Below are 19,281 nucleotides of genomic sequence, written 5' to 3' on the forward strand. Positions count from 1 at the left end.
TAAATTCTGAATGGTTAAGACCACCATTGTATATTTCGCTCTGGAACGTGCCTCAAATATACTATAATATATTATTTTAGTGAGTAAATTGTGAAATAACACAAATTAATCAATTGCGCACGCCGGGATTTGAACCCGCGACCACCGGGCTTGCTAGTCGAGAGCTTAACCCCTCGACCACGAACGCCTTCAAATGATGATTTTGTTTCGTCAGTGCCTACATCATAATTGGGGGTGCTGTTGAGGGTACGTTTAACAATATAAAGGAATAGATGTGTATTTAAGAGACCTAATTGTACGTTGTAAGTATGAGGAAACCCAGAAGCCACTGTTCAAAGACACCTTCCATTAAAATACTGGTAGAACAGCCTCTGTGGTTGACTTCTTATGATTCCGGAGGTAGCGGGTTTATATCAAATCATCTAATTGATTTGCGTTGTTTCACAAATTTTTCATTTAAAATAAAATAAAATAGGATATTTGCGGCACGTTCCAGAGTGGTAGATACTTTCAGTATCACCCTGATAAAATACCACAATTCAGTTGGGACTCCTGTGCGATACTCTATACCTATACTATCCCCATAGTACAGATAGGAATCTATCAAACGGACTGCCTGTTTCCGCGAATTCAAGAGTTATTATGAATATATTTATAAGATAATATATTTATAAAAGAATATATTTCTAAGAGAATATATTTATAAGAGAATATATTTATAAGAGAATATATTTATAAGAGAATATTTTTATAAGAGAATATATTTATAAGAGAAGTCCCGGCTACCGGAACCAGTATGTAAACCAAAATCTTGGCATGTTATCAGGATGACATGAGTGGAGAGGTAAAGTAGACAGGGAAGAGGGTGGTTGGGAAGAAGTGGGATATCCAGATCTAGTCACCAAACACGTCTAAAGCCATTTCAAGAAAAGTTTGGATTCTGAGAGTGTCTGCCACTCGGCATAATGCCGATGTTGTTGGATATAGATGTTTACTGAGATTTTAAGTTTTTTTTTGTTAAATTTTTATTTATTTCGAATATAACATTCAAGTAAAATTTTAAAAAAATATCCGTGATCAGGGATTATCATCAGTTGTGTAGCGTATTTTTAAAAGCGTCCAAGCGTAGACCCTCCCTAAAAGTTCTAGTATAAAGAATCGTTTTGCTCATGTTGATTTTTTTTTGTTATGTATGTGCTTTAGATTCACAAGCTTCCCGCTTATACTACGAGTTTCCATATACCGTTTATACATACATACAGTATATTATTTGCGAACACCAGGTTTTGAACGCAATAACTCTGTATTTGGAGTCAAGGATCATATACAGCTCGGCGACGGAGAATGTCAAAATGCATCCAAACGGAATAATTTCATTATTTATTTATGAAACGATCTGAATCGAATGATTTGAATAACATAACAATAATTCTCGTTAGTATATTAATTTTTGAAGTTATTGAAAAGTAAAAATTAATAATTATGCATTTATTAGTGCGAATCATTATAAAGATGAAAATTACATCCCTAACTAAATTAATTAGATTGTTAACAGTAATGCTGTTTCCTAAAATGATTATAAGACGTAGTTGTTATCCACGAGGCAACTAAACTTTATTGAAGTTATTTACATTTCTGCAAAGATAGGGGTTAAAAATAAGTATTTATTTCAAAGAAGTCTTTAATTTATTTCCTAAGTCGATCTCTCGAAATAAATACAAGGTTTTCCAATAAGATGTGTAATTTTGATATCCAATCGTAAAAGATCAATGGTTTCGTTGCTTGTGTGGCACGTAGCGCCGCGCCGTCTTGTTGAAAATAAACGTTGTCCAGATCAATACCATCCAATTCCGGCCATAAAATATCATTAATCATCGCTCGATAGCGCAATCCATTCACCGTAACTGTTGCTCCAGTCTCATTTTCGAAAAAGTAAGGTCCAATGACTCCGCCGGACCATAAACCGCACCAAACAGTCACACGTTGAGGATAGAAAGGCTTTTCAACAATAACTCTTGGGTTTTTCGATCCCCAGATGCGAAAATTTTACTTGTTGACGAAGCCACCGAGGTGGAAATGGGCCTCATCACTCAAGATGATTTGCATTTAATTCACTTAAGTGAATTTTAATAATTTCAATGCGTTGTTAGCGTGTATTGTTCTATTGGCGTAGTTTCTACTTGTCAAATGTCAAAAAATTACAGCTTCAAAAGTAACATCTACCGAAATAGCGGGCTATTCAAAATAAAACTTCTTATTGGAAAACCCTCTATATCTGTTATTTGTAAAACTTTCAAATGGTTAACCTTTTTGCTGGCTAAAACGGGAAATAAAGACGCCATTTTTCTGTTGATATTTGGTAGTTGAAATTTTGGAACAAGTTTTTTATTTTTCGAAAAAGATTATAAAACTAATGAATTTAAACGAAATACGAAACAGAACAAGACAGAGAAAATAAAAAGAAAACGGTCACAACTAGGAATCGATCCCAGGATCTTTTGTCTTATGTATCACTTAACCATTGGAACCTATTTATTAAACTTAATTTTAATTTGTCAATTTCATATTTCAAAATCAAGTAATTTTTGACAGCATAATATGCATAAAAAAGTAAATAAGAATTTAGCAATTTTCTCAGGGAGTTAACATTTTTAAACATACGGGGTGCTAAGGGACGTACATCACCTATGATTCTTGACATTATTTGGAGTAAAAAATTTAATTTTCATATATTTTTTTAAAGCAAACAATTTTTTTTTCTTTCACATTTCGTCACTGGTCACTTAACCTAGTAACCGACCAAATCCAATATATACTGTTTTTTTATATATATAACAATGAAATTTTTCTATACTGTACAATTTTATTCAAAATTATTTCAGGAACCACTGGTTAAAGTAAGTTAAATACGTCCTTTATTATAAAAAAAGCCCAGTATAAAAAGGCCTGACAATTGTAATATTATAATGTAGAAGAGTGATAGATAGTAAGTATCACCCTGTTGAAATACCACCATTCAGAATCAAAACGTTGCTTGAAATGACTTTGGCCGTGTTTAGTGACCCAAACTGAATAGCCATGTTACTCTACTCCACTTCATTCATCCTTACAACATTTTAACATAAATAATTCTACAGTTACATTAACTCCGTACAACTGGGAGTAGTTGGGACTCTTGAAATTGATAACATATCTATTTTTGATTTTTTGTTTGTTTTTGTTTTAACTGAGGATTGAAGCATCCTCCCCAAGGACTGAAATTAAACTCGCCTATTTGGGTTGGACCGATATTTATTTCGTACATTAACTGCTGTCATCCAGAAATGCGTATATGACCGCGTATGTATGTGTGATTGCCGCCAAAATTGATAGAATTCATAGCCATAGACAACGACTCTATTTGCCGAGTTTCAGCTCGATCCGTGGGTTAAATGGGTTAATTTCCGCTTCGATTTAATATTTGCATACGTTCGAAAACAAAATCGAAATTCAAAAAAAAGCATTTTAAAAACAAACGACTCACGAAGAATTGTGAAAAAAAATCTGAAAAAGTATTTAATTTTTTTTTGTTGATTTACAAGAAGAAAAAAAAATTAAGGCGCAAATTGAAACAATTCTTCAGGGACCAATGTCACACTACTCCATGCGCGAATTGGCTCAGGGTCGGTCTTATTGCAACCAACAAATCTTTCAATCAGTCGAAGCTACTTGTGTTAAACATGCGTTTCCTACACTCTTAACATTAAAAATATCATTTAAGTGATAATAAATGAATTACTACATAAATAAAATTTCTAGCTAAATATAACACCACGTAAATTGCACCCCCGCAACTCCACCGCGATGACAAAATATATATTTTCAGATTTTATGCGGTCCAATTGAAACATTCTAATTTCAGTGGTCCGTTTGGTGAATTTTCCTAATTAATGTATTTTGAAATTATCAAAATTGGAACTTTTTTATTTATTTTAATGTGTGCGCCGTAACAAGAGCGCTCCTGTCTGTACAGTATTAAGGCAGGCGAATTATGACGTCACTTGGTTGGGCAGCGTTGTGAGGCGGGTTAAGGTGGGGGCTGTAAGAAGGGATTTATTAATGCGGGTCTTGAAGAAGAAGGAAAAACAGATGCCGGTTGCTCGTTCCATATACGATCCGTCACAAAAACTAGTCGAAATGTGCCCCGTTCTCATGAAGCCAAAATCAACTGTGAACAGGTGGTTCTGCTCGTGTATGTCGGGTTTCCACCAATGCACCGGGGATCAATCATGCTAGCTTCTTAGAGCAGGCTCCATTAAAATACCTACAGAACAGACTGAGCACGCCCACAATTGCGTCCGTGCATTAGAGATGACAATTGATCTGTTAACAATGGATTATCAATCAGACGGACCGCCCTCATTTGCACAGAATCATAGCATCCCAAAATATGACAAAGGCCCTGAGGGAAATTATTTTCCTCGGGGCCTCCTGTGTGGGGTAGTGTAAAAAAACCTCACTAAAACTCACCAGTCTGTACAGTTTTGAGGCAGGGGATCTTTGTCGCCACCCGATTAACCACTGCTTATTTTTTAATAAAAATTTTAAATTTGTTTTCCTCTTGTTTAATTTTTTAACGCATATTTTTTAAGTTAACTGACTGTGACGAAATTTCTGACGTCTCGTTACCATAAAATATGATATTTAACTTACGGCAGTGTTTTTGTGAGAATGCTATATAATCGCCAAATGATAATAACATTATGTTAAATAACACGTAATTATTCAACACTTTATCTGGTATCAAAATACGCCTGGGTTAAATATGATACGAGCGTGTTCAACTAAAATAAAACGTCAGGAAACTTATTTAGAGGTCAAGTTGTGTTCTGTTCTGTTCTCTTGTACATTATTAGTTCAGCCCGACGTTCTGGCCGATTAAAGGTAAGATGAAAAGCTAGAAGCAGAAAGATGTTAAATCCATTTTTAAGATTAAGTTGTTAGTTTTTTTGGTGTTTGTGAACCGACTCATTCTGTATATAGATTTTTTTAAAAAGAAAGACAAACATTCCCGGGTTACCAATAACCTGAAAATTTTTGAAAATCTCCTTCTACCACCACAGTAAGCGTAAAATGTTGCTTGTGTTGTGATGAAGGACTACGATTGGGACCCAAACGCCGAGCCACATACGGATCGTATTTCCCGTCGTTCAAAAATCAACCTGAAGAAACATTTTTTTTATACAATACATTTTTTTTATTGATGTACGATTCTATGTTATTTTTGGTTAGACTAAGGATTGAACCTTCCTACCCAGGAACTGGAATCGACGACTGTACCAATCTCACCAAATGCCGATTTATTTCGTATATTAACCGCTGTAATGTTAATCTGATTAGTGATAAATGCATATATGTTCATTTGTATCTTTGTGATTGCCACCAAAAGTTAATAGAATAAGTTGTCATCGACAACAAATCTATTTTCCGAGTTTCAGTTGGATCGTATCTCGGTAAAAGTCGTAGAAAAGACCCGTTTTCTACGGAAAAATATCAACCGGTGCCGAAAGGATCAATCCTGCTAGTTCCTCGGAATATCTTCCATCAAAATACCGGTAGAACAAGAAAAGTATATCCACCTGACGCCTTTACTATAAGATTGCAATCTGTTTGCTAAGAAAATGGAATCTTTCAAATGAACGCTTTTTAACCCTTGATTTACCCCGTGACTTCATACATACACAATTTACCTGGTGGAGTCCCCAGGACTCCCGGAAATAAAATATTTAATTTAACATGAAATAAAACACTTTTTAAAATGAAATGCTAGTTTTATTTGTTTATTATATATTTGGTTTTACAATGGCATAGGTTTTTACTTAAAATTATAGAATCACGGCTTTTTATTAAGGAACTTATAGAATATGGCACTTTTTGTAACAAAATTACGAGACCTAACTTCTAGTCTCAACATTTCAAAAATAAAATAATTTTTCACACTATTTTATAAAGAAATATAACAAAAACATAATCAATTTTTATAAAAAGCAAAAAAAAACATGGTTCGAACAAAACAAAAAAAAAGTGCAAGACCTTCTAGTCACGGTTGATGACACAGTCATTGCATATTTTTTTGTACAGTCAAGGCACACAGGCTTATTACAACTATGGCAAATATATACAGTTTTCCTTTTTAGACGCGGTGAGCACAGGTGACAATACTTTCTCTCATTCCGTGGTAGTTTTGGCTCATTATTACTTTCTACACCACCTCGTTAGGTTTTAGTCTCCTAGTCTGATTCAACAGTATATTTTGTTGGTCCTCACCATCTGTGTCGCTGTAACTTACTTGTTCGAGCCAGTTGTTCACCACAGACTGAGAACCTTCATCAAGGATGTTTATATTATTACGAGACGCCATTATATCAACTGAAAACAAAAAAAAAACACTGTAAAAAATACCGTAAATAGGCCAAAACTGTAACATCAATGCCCCGGTGGAGTCCCACGGACTCCACTAGCGTGATTACTCACCTATCGGAGTCATGCACATCGATGTTCACTCTCCCTCACGTTTGACGCGTCACTGCGTGAAGGTACTGGAACGCACAATTTGTAATTCCAAAAACGAACGGTTTTATGAGCGCTGAAAGTTTCCAATGGAGTCCCAGGGACCTATCGGGTAAATTAAGGGTTAAGATTATTAATTGTCAATCAGAAGGACAAAAATTTGAAGAACAGTCACTTTTCTTCGTCTAAATAGATATTTAATGTAGGTACAGCTTATTCCTGCATATGGTCATTCAATTTGAAACTACACGACGGATAAACATCTGGGTACGAGAATACCTTCGATTTAATTTTATGATTTTGTTCTCGCAACTCCCATTAGGTCAATGGTTTCTCCGCTAACCTGACTACATAATTTTTAATGGCTGTGTGGTTGTTTAGTATTTTTTATACAATCACACAGTAAATACTTATCTATATAAATAAAAATGTAAATGTTCGTTTGTTCAAAACCTTAAATCTCCGAAAGTTCTTCTCCGATTGCTTTGAAATTTTTACCCGACGTTGCATTCCAAAACGCGTGTGATTTTATTTATATAGATTTCACATGACAGGTAAAAACATGATTTTATTGTGAAAAACAGCGCCATCTGTTGGAGGCAAAAGCAACACGACCTATTGTTTCTTTACTGCACAGACTGACTGAACCACAGTAACGCGTGGCGGGGTACAGCTAGTATCAAATAAATAAATAAAAGTATCTACTCATTAGATAAATATTTTAGATAAATCCTTACTTTAAAGTAAAAATCTATTTTCTTGAGTAGCTTTAGCGTCATGAAATTTTAAAAAATTGCTAATTCTGGCAAGTCTAGGCAAACATAGGTTAACACAATTGTTTTCAACTGACACCGTTAGTTCCATCACCTCAGGATTTTAGAAACATAATAAAATTTGGCAAATTGCCAGATTGTTTTTTTGTCAATATCAAATACATATGTTCAAATATCTCTGTCTTCTCCAATCATTTTTCTTTCGTTTGCGTTAGCGTGGTTTTCTCAAAACTCATTTCTCCGTTTATCTCTTACACGTCTAATCTATCGTAAAGACGAAAGTAATCAATTCAACTTGGGAGGCGATTGGATAACCAACACCTCTGCCATGGTCACCCCAAATAGTTCGCTACGTTTGGTGACTTAGCAGGGATGCCCGGGTTTATTTGGTGAAGTTTATCCGGGCCTTGGCGGTGAATGCGTCTGTCCACAAAATACTGGACAGATTGGAACACACTGGTTTAGGGAGATCTTTTGACCTCTCAAACAGGACTCTCTCAAAAAATCGCCTTACAACGCAGTGGGAGAGATGGATTCATACTTCTGTCACTCCTGGACTCACTGACGATGATGGACCGCCAAACAAATCCGTCTTGTCACACACTCCTTGCTTTATTCACATTCAAAACCTTTTATTTATCTGACTCCTTTCACGATAAAGTGAACCAAGTCTTTGGTTCTATGTTATATTCTCTTTGTTAAACTCATTTCTTCGTTCATTCACTCTGCAAGTCTACATGTCCACAATAGCGTATTATCCAAGGTGGATATTTTCAGTTGCGAACTTTCCGAATACAAGAGGTCCATAAAAGAATATTTCTCTGATGGTTTGTGAATAATGTTATGTCTGTATTGTTTATATTTCTTTTATGAATTGATTTATATCTACAACCTCTCTCCATGGCTATAAATGTTTTGTTTTCTAAATTTTTCGTTTTATGTAGTCTTTTGTTTTGTATATTTTTTTTTATTTCATATTCCTTTCTTACAAATTTAAATTACTTATTACTTATTATGCTGTCTCAGTAGAGGTAAAGTTACAAGGAGGAAATCCATAATTGGTTTTATTTTGGCTATATAATACTTATGTATTTTATAAACTGAAATAAATGTAAACTGTTGATTTCCCGAAAATAAATAAATGACCAAACCACCTTAATCTTTCTACCAAGCGATGATACATACAACCTGACACACACGCGCCTCAAGGATCGAATTTCTACAGCATTGTATCTACTTTCCTGCAATCAAAGAACTGCTGAAAAATTATAAATTTGATGAGTCATTTTGATATATAGCTACAATTAGAGGCGCTACATCGTACTGATATCTAGACGAAACTAGTTCCACTCTTAGAACGCGGTAAGCGGTGCGTGTAGACTGGATTGGTTAGTTTTAGTTAGAGCGTTCGGAGAGTTGGAGGTCAGTTGGAGGTTAGGTGGAGGTAAAAAAGCGGAACCTATTTCTTCGCTTCGTGTCTCATCTAAATATAATACATCAATGCATTTTAATCACTTTCATTTTCGGGTATGGATATACCGCCCCAGAAACGATTAATTGGATGAACAATACCTTTTCCATAGGGCACCTCTAGTGGGTTCATAGGGTGAAATTTATGTAAGCCTTGGTTGATTCAACTGTCAACTGTTACTCTTGCACATACATGGAGAAAAATGAGTACAGGCATGCAACGAGATAACAGGCAGTTTCTTAATAAACTTTTAGTACATTTATAATATATAATAAGACGTGTTCATACTCCTGCGTTTGTTCTGAACTACGAATAATTTACAACGACATTTTTATGAACACGTGTTCTGTTTCATGTTTTACTGAAAGTTTATTAGGAAACTTACGAATTCATTCGTTAAATGCCTGCTATCGCGTTTTTAACCGGAATACGAATAATCTTAACAGATTCTTAATAAATTTTCAATATTTTATATCAGTGAGTTTTCTCCTCAGATAACCCTCAGATGCCTACCCACTCACCACCCCTCTTTCCTTCCCAGGACTTCCTCTCATTTATTTCCTTAAAATACCCTCCACACAGCAGTCCCAAAGATGACATGGGCCCTGAGGGAAATTATTTTCCTCGGTGCCTGTGTTAGGCTAGGTCTCTATTTACACATATTCATAACAGATTTGCCTGCAGACCGACCAGTAAATATGCTGATTCAATTTCTATACCAGAAGATAATATGTTGGAATTTGATCTTGTTATTACAACCAAGTTCAAATACCAAGAGGTTCTAAGCACTGAAGAGAATTATCGATAGAAGTGTTTTATGAGGTTGTACGTTTGCCCGAAGTAAGATAATTTTTTCCTTATTTACTTTTGGTGAAATTAATCATTTTTGAATATTGATTTTTTTTTCTTAAACAGATAATCAATTTCATCGACATGCCTGGGGTCAAGGAATCAAAAAACCTTACATAAACTACAGATATCAGTTTTCTTTCAAGTTTGTTTGGATCAGATAATTAAATAATCAGATAATAAATTGGTCAGATAATTAATTAATAAGACAATTAAATAATCAGATAATTAATTAATCACATAATAAGTTAATCGGATAATTAATTAATCACATAATAAGTTAATCATATAATTAATTAATCGGATAGTTAATCAATCAGATAATTAATTAATCAAATAATTCAGTATAGAGGTATTAGTATATTGTGTATTTATAGTTAAGGTAGCCGAACTGCATTTTTGATATTATTTCATTGTATTTCTTAGATCTACGATTGAATCTTATATTTCATTATTGAACTACGATTGAATCTTATATTCATATTAGTAGTAACACGTATAACAGTGTTATTGGACAGATCAAATCTGATTAATGACGAGTAAGCAAGCAAAAAACAAGTATAGAACCATGTTATTGAGTCAGCCTACACGGAATTATTATTATTACTATAATTGATAGAATGAAACGATTATTTTTTTCTTATTGATAAATAAATAGAATTATTATAATAAAACGTGAATAATATTAACCGGATTGAACACACGAAGTAGATTCGTGGCTAGTGTGTTTTTCAAGTACGCTGGTTTAAATACCGCTTTTAACCCTCGACCACTCGCGAGGGGTGCTGTCAGCACCCCACGCATTTTGTAACGTAAACATGAATAATTATTTGTCTAGTTACGAGTCCACGCGTCTCAGCACCTTCAAGTGACCATTAAACGCGTCGAAACGGAGGGAGGGGCAGTGTGGCGCCAGCGCTCGCAACGTGAGGACGTTTCAAAGCTTGCTTGGGGGTGGTCAGGACACCCTGTGAGTGCTCGTGTTATACTTTTGCGGAGGTTACTTTATCAGCAAGGTAATTACGATAAATAGGAAAAAATATTATTTTATTTTGATAATTAACCCTTATATTTGTGATTTTCGATGAGAAAGTTTATGTTAAAAACTAAGAAGTTGTTTTTTTTTGTTTTTTGAGGAAAGATCTCAATATTATGACTAAAATGGCTGATTATTATAATGTTTTGTAGAACAGTAATAAATTTGATTTATAAAATTTACGTTTTTTATTTACATATGTAATAAAATGCTGGTATAATTCTATTAACTGATACTATATGTATAAAAATTTACTTTGAGTATGTGGGGTGGCCACAACACCCCGCGAGTGCTAACGAGGCTAACAACCGCGCGAGTGATCGAGGGTTAATAGAATATTCCAGTATGCGCTGGGCTGAAATTCCCTATGCACGGAGAAAAATGATCCTGTTAAAAAATGATCAGCATGCCTCTCAATATATAAATCATTCAGAATATATGGAGAGCACGTGTTCTTTTCCTAATAAATATCATGACGGAATGCGACAATATCAGTATGTAATATTAATATTAATTATTTTTTAATGATTAAATAATGTTTATGAGACAAGGGTTTTTATGCATGGCACAAAGGATAACAAATTATTACAAACAAAAATTACTCGACTGAAATGTCCTAGTACATCCAGTACAAACTGTGCTGGATGGTGTTTAAATCCATCAATGAAATGGCCCCACCCTACATCTCTGAACTATGCGTCCCGAAAAACACTGGTCTGAGGCAGTCAACTCTTAGATTAGCAACATCATCAGCTGTAGGCAGACTGATAGAACCTAAGCGCAAACCAAATACTAAGTTTGGTGATCGCGCTTTCGGAGTATCTGGGCCGAAGGCTTGGAATAAACTCCCTCCGGAACTAAGATCCATAACAAGCCTAACAGAATTCAGTTCTAAGCTAAAAACTTTTTAAGGTGTCATACCCTTAAATTAAATATACCATTCCTGAAAGAAAGTTCAGTTAAATCCAATTTTCCAATTACGTCCTAAATCCTGTATCTAAATTTTGCTAATAAACAATTAGTTAATGATAATTAAGTATTAATCTCAAGTGACCTACCAGTTAAGTATTGTAGTATATTATCTCCAAAAATACTTAGTAATGACATTGATCACTGTAGAAATGTATTATAAATTTGTACAGCGCCTTTGAGATGATTTTGCACAAAAACGGCGCTATACAAGTCATCCAAATATTTTTATTATTTTTACATATTGAATTATTTGGCGGGTTGGAAATAAGCCGACGTGGCTTAGTGGTGAAGAGCGTCTGACCGGACATCAGAAGGCGCGGGTTCAATTCCCGTCGGCAGCATTTATTTTTACTCGGGAGATATTTTCAATTTGTATGAATATTTCTGGCGAGTAATTATTGCTTATAATAATTTTTTTTCAATATTAATATTTGTGTGAACACGTGTACCGCCGTCTACATAAAACATCCTCTGTTAAAGTATCAGCTTTGTTGGGAATTCTGTCAATTCATTCGTCAAATGCCTGCAGTTCCGTTTTTAACAGGAAAACGAATAATTTGACCAGATTTTTAATAAATTAACAGTTTTCTCAGAGTGCGGGCGCGATTGGAGCAGTTCGCTCCAGTTGCCGAATTGCAAAGGCGTTAAGGCGCCTTAACCACCATTTTGATTAATCTTTATAACCGATTGGTGTACATTATAAATACCAAAAAATATGCTTTAGATAAATTGAACTGTTTTCCTATCGTTTCCCTTGAGTAGAATTCAAATAAAAAAGAAATTACTCAATAAAAAAATATAAATGAACTACTAAAAAAAACATTTTTTCAATAGAAATGTATGAACGCGTAAAGGAAATAACTTTAAAAAATACAGTATTATATCTAAGTTTAACTGTGACAGTTTCACTTGATTAACTTTTTTGCTTTCTTATTAAATTATTTACAAAATAAATAAAAACCAGTTTTATGCTTGAAATCGAACGTTTCTAGACAACCGTTCTAGACAACCGACAACCGTTTCTAGTTTCTTGTCACGCAATTTTAATGCCTATTACCTACAATATAAGGTATACCTAGAATATATACATTTTTGGCTTGTAGCTTCCTCTTAACATCTAACAGTCCTAGCACATAGCCTTTGAGATTATATTTTATAAACAGCACCACAAACAAATACAAATCATCCAAATATAATTGATTTCAGTGAACACCTACCTAAGCGTTTACAGGTTTTGACAGGCACCTTTTGGCGCAGGAACGGCGCTGAGTATGACGCATAATAAGTACATAATAATACACCAGGATGGTTCCCTTTATACCCTTCACACAGCATCCCCAAATATCACATAGGCCCTAAAGTTAATTATTTTCTCCATGGTCTCATATGTGGTGTTAATGGTTAAAAAGGATTTTTGTTAATATCCTCCGAACCGTTGACATCATCAAAAATACAATTTTCGGTCGTCCGTGCGTTAGTCAGTTTATCCTGCGTGAAATTTAGTCCAATGAACTCAAATTCACTTTGAATTTAAGTGTCATTTTCCAAAATGGAACTGATTTTTGAAGTATTCAGAGAAGTGATAAAATACTTGCCATTATAAAATAAAATAAATTACAAAAATATATCTTAATTGCTCTTTTAAAATTGGAACTAATTTGGCGGAAAATTAAATAATCCCGTGATTTTTCACGGTTCTGCGCTAGTCAAACAAAATAATTTCGGTCCAATTCAGTTAATTATTTCTACATGAAATCTGGATCAATGAACTCAAATTGGCTTAGAATTGAAGAAGTGTCATTTTAAAAATTGGAACTGCTTGTGTGAATAATAATTTACACAAGCGATAAAGTAGATACCTACCTATTATCATATGCCTATGTATTTTATCTGCGGGTGTATACGTGATGTGTAGTTTATAGAATGCATTGTCATCGACAACAAGTCCATCTTCCGAGAGTCAGCTAGATCGGATGTTGGAAAGTGGGCTAATTTCCGCTTCCAATATTTGTATTTATTCATTACACGAATTTATTTAAAAAGAAATCTAGTTATTTTTCCGTATTATTGAAAGAAGAGTATTTATGGGATGTTTCGTTTTCTATACAAATCTACAGTTTTATTCTGAGATTAATGAAATTTCACAAACTCGACTTTCAACACAACAGAAAGGTCACTGTCTACAAGGCTTTAAAAATCATCTCATTCTCTTTTAACACCGCAATTTTAATAATTCTTGATGTAATTTTGCACACTTGACCTCCAAAAAGAGAAAAAAATACTTTCTTCTTGAGCGCAAAGCCCGGGCAACGCCGGAGACTTCAGCTAGTTTTATATAAAAAAACTATAGTTAATGTAAAAATAAATCTACCGTTTTCCGTCTACCCATTCTCGTTTAATATGGGTCTCAAAATTAACATTAACAAATCCCTTCCTATAGCCCCCTCACCCGCCTCGCAATGTAGCCCAACTAGGTGGCGATATATATATATATATATATATATATATATACTCTTGGTACACATTACATTACAACATTTAATACAGGGTGTCTGGGGGTAAAGTGCACATACTTCTAGAGGAAATGGTAGTACAAGTAAAAAAGATAAATAACTTTATTCGAAATTTCAACATTTTAAGGTAGTCTTCAGGTACAAAAGATGAATTGTTTGTACGGAAAAAAAATATTCTTCTACGGAAAAATATTTTTGTATCGAAAAAATTTACAACGGAATTTCGAAAAAAAGTTATATTATCCTTTTTTACCTATACAATAGGGTGTATCGATTTTTAACTTTTTTTGTTGTTTTCAAATTCCAAGTTGAGAAAAAGTTGCTACTAGGTACCACAAATTACCACAAAAAGTTTTGGATTTTTAAAAAAATGTTTACGTCTCCCGCACAAGGCCTAAAGTTTTAATTTTTTTCAAAAAATATCCAATTTTTTTTAAATTAAAAAAAATAAAATCGTAACTTTTGTGTTTATTCCAAGTTAAAAAACAGTAATATATGGTCATAAAAATAAGTAAGAAACGATTTTTTTATAAAAAATGGATTTTAGGTATCCCGCACAAGCCCTAAAATTTGTTAATTTTGATTAAATTTTGTAATTTTGTGTACATATATGAACCATGTTTTATTTTTAAGTTTAAACCACGGGAATTAATTTTAATTTTCTTACAGAAGGCATAAAATGAGTTCAGAACACAAAAGTTACGATTTAATTTTTTTAAATTTAAATTTTTTTTTATATTTTTTGAAAAAAATTAAAACTTCAAGCCTTGTGCGGGAAACCTAAACATGTTTTTATAAATCCAAAACTTTTTGTGGTAAGTTGTGGTACCTAGTAGCAACTTTTTCTCAACTTGGAATTTGAAAACAAAAAATAAGTTAAAAATCGATACACCCTACTATACAATCATGTAGAATCACCTCCCCGGATACTAGTTTATTAGTTTTTGTCTTAACTATACAAATTAATGAATAAAGTTTCCAAGTGGAATGTCCTTTAATCAGGGTTCGTGGTTCGTTTATTTTACCAGCCGATCAAACAGTAAACACAAAACAATTTTAATTAAAAGTCCTTTAAATCTGTCGTGGTCTTGTTTACCGACAAAAGTTGATAACTCCTGGGTAAATAAGTGATTTCATAAGATGAATATTAATAAAACAATAATCTATTTCCTAAAAACTTGTCGAAAGCTTGATCATCACCAAAATAATACAGTCGATTAATACAATTATTACTGGTATTATAATAAACTTACAAATGTATTTAATACTCCTATATAAAGGAGAAGTCCCGGTGTGGGTTTCTGTGTTTGTTTTTTAAACAATCTACGCACAGTTTCCTTCCACAATTGATGAAAATTTGCACACTGGACCATCAAAACAAGAGGAAGGTCTATGTTTACTCTAGATTTTTAAAATCCACTCTCACCTTTTTCCCCCACCGCTTAAAACAGAAGTGTATTACTTTTTGATGAAATATTACACACTTGGCTTTCAAAATAAGAAGAAAATTATTACTCTCTACATCTAATTTCGAAAAGTTGGTATAACCCAGGCGACGCGACGCCCTGAACTTCAGCTAATCTATACATACAAATAGAATGACTAAGGTTTTGAGGACGAAACGGAAAATTGAAAAGGAAATGTTAGATTTTACGGTACCGTTTATGACGAGGTAAATGAGGAGGAAGATCAAAAAAGTCCATGGCCAATAATATCTCCCTCCCAGCAAATGTGGCTTTTTAAGAATCCTAGTTGTGTGAAGGTGGACACTTATAAACTACATATCATGTAAGAATGTACACTCCACTAGATCTGTGACGAACCGAGTGATTCCCGATGTCATCATCTGACTGGATGGATAACCTCAGCTTCGTTGTGACCCCCACAAATTCTCTAAAGACAAATGAGATAATAAATATTTTCATAAAACCCTCAGCTGAAACGGCGGAAACGAACATTGAAGAAAATTATAAAGATCACGAATGCAACTTACGAGTAGATCAGCAACTGCAAGATGTACCAACATGGTATTGATCCTGGTCTTCGGGGTGCCCCTTCGCAACAGAAGTGTCAACACAGTGCAGTTACCCACGGCTGACACTACCAACAGAACGCTATACACAACTATGGACAACACATGGCTATCATTAAACATCATTTCCAAGGGCAACACAGTCGAAGACTGGTTGTCATCACTGCTCCATGTAGCAACGAGTCTATGCTCGTGCAAATCCTCTGGAATGACTGACTCCATTTTTTAAATTTAAAAATTAAACTAAAACTTCATCTATGTTGTTTAATTTGGATTCTGCTCCAATTCTGTCTTTGGCAGATGGTTCAAGACACTCATTTGACCATGTTTTGGTTGTTAAATTTGTTTCTGCTTTGCTTCCGTATTAATAAATCATCGAATCAGTGTGACGCACGCCAATTGATAACAATTACTACTGTGATTGATCTTGAAATTTCACAAATATATTTTCTTTAAACTTATCACTGTTATTAAAATATTTATATTATCTTCCTGCTACAATATTTTTAGTTATTTTACATTTAAGAAACGAAACTGGCGATATTATTATTATTGTAACATTGGTTATGTCATGAAATGTATTGATGATTATTTCGTATGTTATTAAATTCGTAAACAACAGTTATAATTTTATTGAGAAAGCTTATCGCAATAAACCAACAAAGGTTAGCTGATTGGCTATAACACCAATAAACAACCCAATTAAAAATATAAATAACTGTACAGATGAACTACTAAAAACGTTTAAAAATATAAGTTACAGAAGCAAATTTGTTTTTGTATTATTTAGACAACTGTTTAATAAATTGCTCGTTTCTTTTAACACCACGCTGATGTATTTATCCTCAAAAGATTTGACGTGACAATCCTTTCAAAATAGAATTTCGCACAACACGTTTTATTTTTGATAGTTGAGTTTCAAAATATTGAAATATCTTTTGTCCTTTGGATTTTAGACCCGGCAAAAACTGCCGGGGTTCTTCATCTACTTGAATTTTTTGATAATTGTTCTTTCTTTTGAAGCGAAATATTTTTATCTTCTTTAGTTTCTTCAGTTTTATATATTTATTTATACATTTGTCGCAATTAGCAGAGTAATTAGTGTCTGGTGTGTTGAATGAATCAATTATTCACAATCAAGTCGAATCTATTGGCTCACCTTCAAAATAACTATTTAAAGAAGCAAAATTGTCTTCTCTTCAAAGCAAAAAAATTCACTGCAATTTTTCAACAAACTGACACAATTATAACACAGATTTAATTTGCAATTAAAACATAGATCCTTGATCTTACAATATCAAAACAAATCATTTCACACAATGTAACATATATCCACTAAATTAACTCCTCGTAAAGGATTAGATTTCTGTTTTACGATGTTAAAGTTTTGGTCGACATCGTAATTTTGAATTTCGTAAAGTTCGCGAGTTCTACCGACCGCAGAGCGCGGGAAGCTTTTTCAGACTGGCGGCAATCTGACAATTTACGAAATGTGTTTCCTCCAATACGGAGAGGGGAGCATATCCCATTTTCCGAATTACATGTTCAATCTACCGCTTCGAGGCGGAACTGAATTCAGTAGCTTCATCACACTCTCTCATTATACAGTTCTTCTAATCTCTCAATGCAAGAGGTATGAGAAGAAGATGGTTGGGAAAATGTATTATTTGAAGCGGTATTAAATGGATTGTTCGCCAAGTCGTTACGAGATGTTATGTGTCATCTGCCTGTTGATTCAGATCATATATATTATCAATGGAAACGAGACGACTTCGATCAGAACTTTTTTTAATAGAGAAAGTTCGTAATTTAAATTACTGTTAAATGGAATCATATTACGTAAGGAAAATTTTTATCATCATTTCGCTATGAAATTATTTTTCCGATTATTGGCCGAGGTGCAATTCTACGAGCTGTGGGTTCAATTCTTCTGCTAACAAAGTCCTTCATCAATGCACAAGCAACATCTTTCGCTTATAATGATAAAATTATGAAAAATCTTATTTTGTTTTGTTTGTTTGTTTTTGAATCTTTATTTAGATGTATGCAAATTTTTTCATACATCTAGTAGGAAAATATAAAAAAATACAAGAAATAACAATTACATTTTAAAAGAAAAAGATAAATACACAAAATTATAGTATATAAGATATCTATGTGACTATAATAATATTGGTGAGTTCAACAATCAAAAATTATTTTTTACATATAAAGCACATGTCCTACGAAAAGTGCTAAGGCTTGGGGCTTCTTTTATGACATTTGGTAGGTTATTATAAAGTTTTTGCCCTTTATAAAACGCGCTGTTTTGTGTGCATGAAAATTTTAGTTTTGGGAAGCCTAAAATCTCTGCGTCTTCTCGTAGGATAATTGTGAACATTTTCATGGTAGATAACATTTCTTTGCAGATAATTTGGGAGCATATTATTTTGAAGTTTATACATCATTGTTAACGTATTATATATTATATGTTGTTTGGTTGTCATCATATTTAAATTTTGTAACATAATTTTAACTCTAGTAAAAATGTTGTATTTTAAAATCATCCTCATCCCCCTATTTTGTATAATCTGGAGTTTATTATTTTGGGCTTCGTTACATAAGAATAAAACACTAGAATAATAATTTAAATGCGGAGTAACAATAGAATTGTAAACAAGGCGCGTTGTCTTTAGATCCAAGTTATTTCTGATCCTTTTTAGGAATCCAACGTTTTTAGCAATTTTCTTTGTTATGTATTCTAAGTGTTCATCAAATTTTAATTTTTCATCTAATATTACACCCAGATATTTAATACTACTCACCCTTTCTATGTTTACGTTCAATTTTTAGTATTGCCTGCTCGTTTCCCCTACACTATTCACAGTTAAAAACTTTGTTTTCATTAAATATTATTTATTTTATTTTTATTTTTATTTATTATTTTTATTTTTTTTATTTCTTATTTTCATTATTTGTTACACAATTTAAGTCAATTTGTATTTTTTTCAATGGTGTCCTGTAAATTTTTACTGGCTATGTATAACAATTTATCATCAGCAAAGAGTTTAATTGCACAATGCTTTAAAACTTTGATAATATAATAT

General features: G+C 33.3%; 1 protein-coding gene across 1 annotated transcript in view; it reads right to left on the minus strand.

The window, feature by feature from the left end:
• The window catches only part of AkhR (Adipokinetic hormone receptor), a 146,117-nt gene extending 128,502 nt beyond the window's left edge, over positions 1 to 17,615 (minus strand). Inside the window, exon 1 of the mRNA XM_089639016.1 lies at positions 16,157 to 17,615. Coding sequence (XP_089495142.1) covers positions 16,157 to 16,417 — 261 coding nt within the window. The 5' untranslated portion in view covers positions 16,418 to 17,615. The remainder of the gene's footprint in view (positions 1 to 16,156) is intronic.
• Positions 17,616 to 19,281: the final 1,666 nt, after the last annotated feature.

Source organism: Hesperophylax consimilis, chromosome 13 (genome assembly GCF_061612785.1).
Source record: "Hesperophylax consimilis isolate HC1 chromosome 13, BYU_Hcon_1.0, whole genome shotgun sequence".
NCBI classification, from domain to species: Eukaryota; Metazoa; Arthropoda; class Insecta; order Trichoptera; family Limnephilidae; genus Hesperophylax; species Hesperophylax consimilis.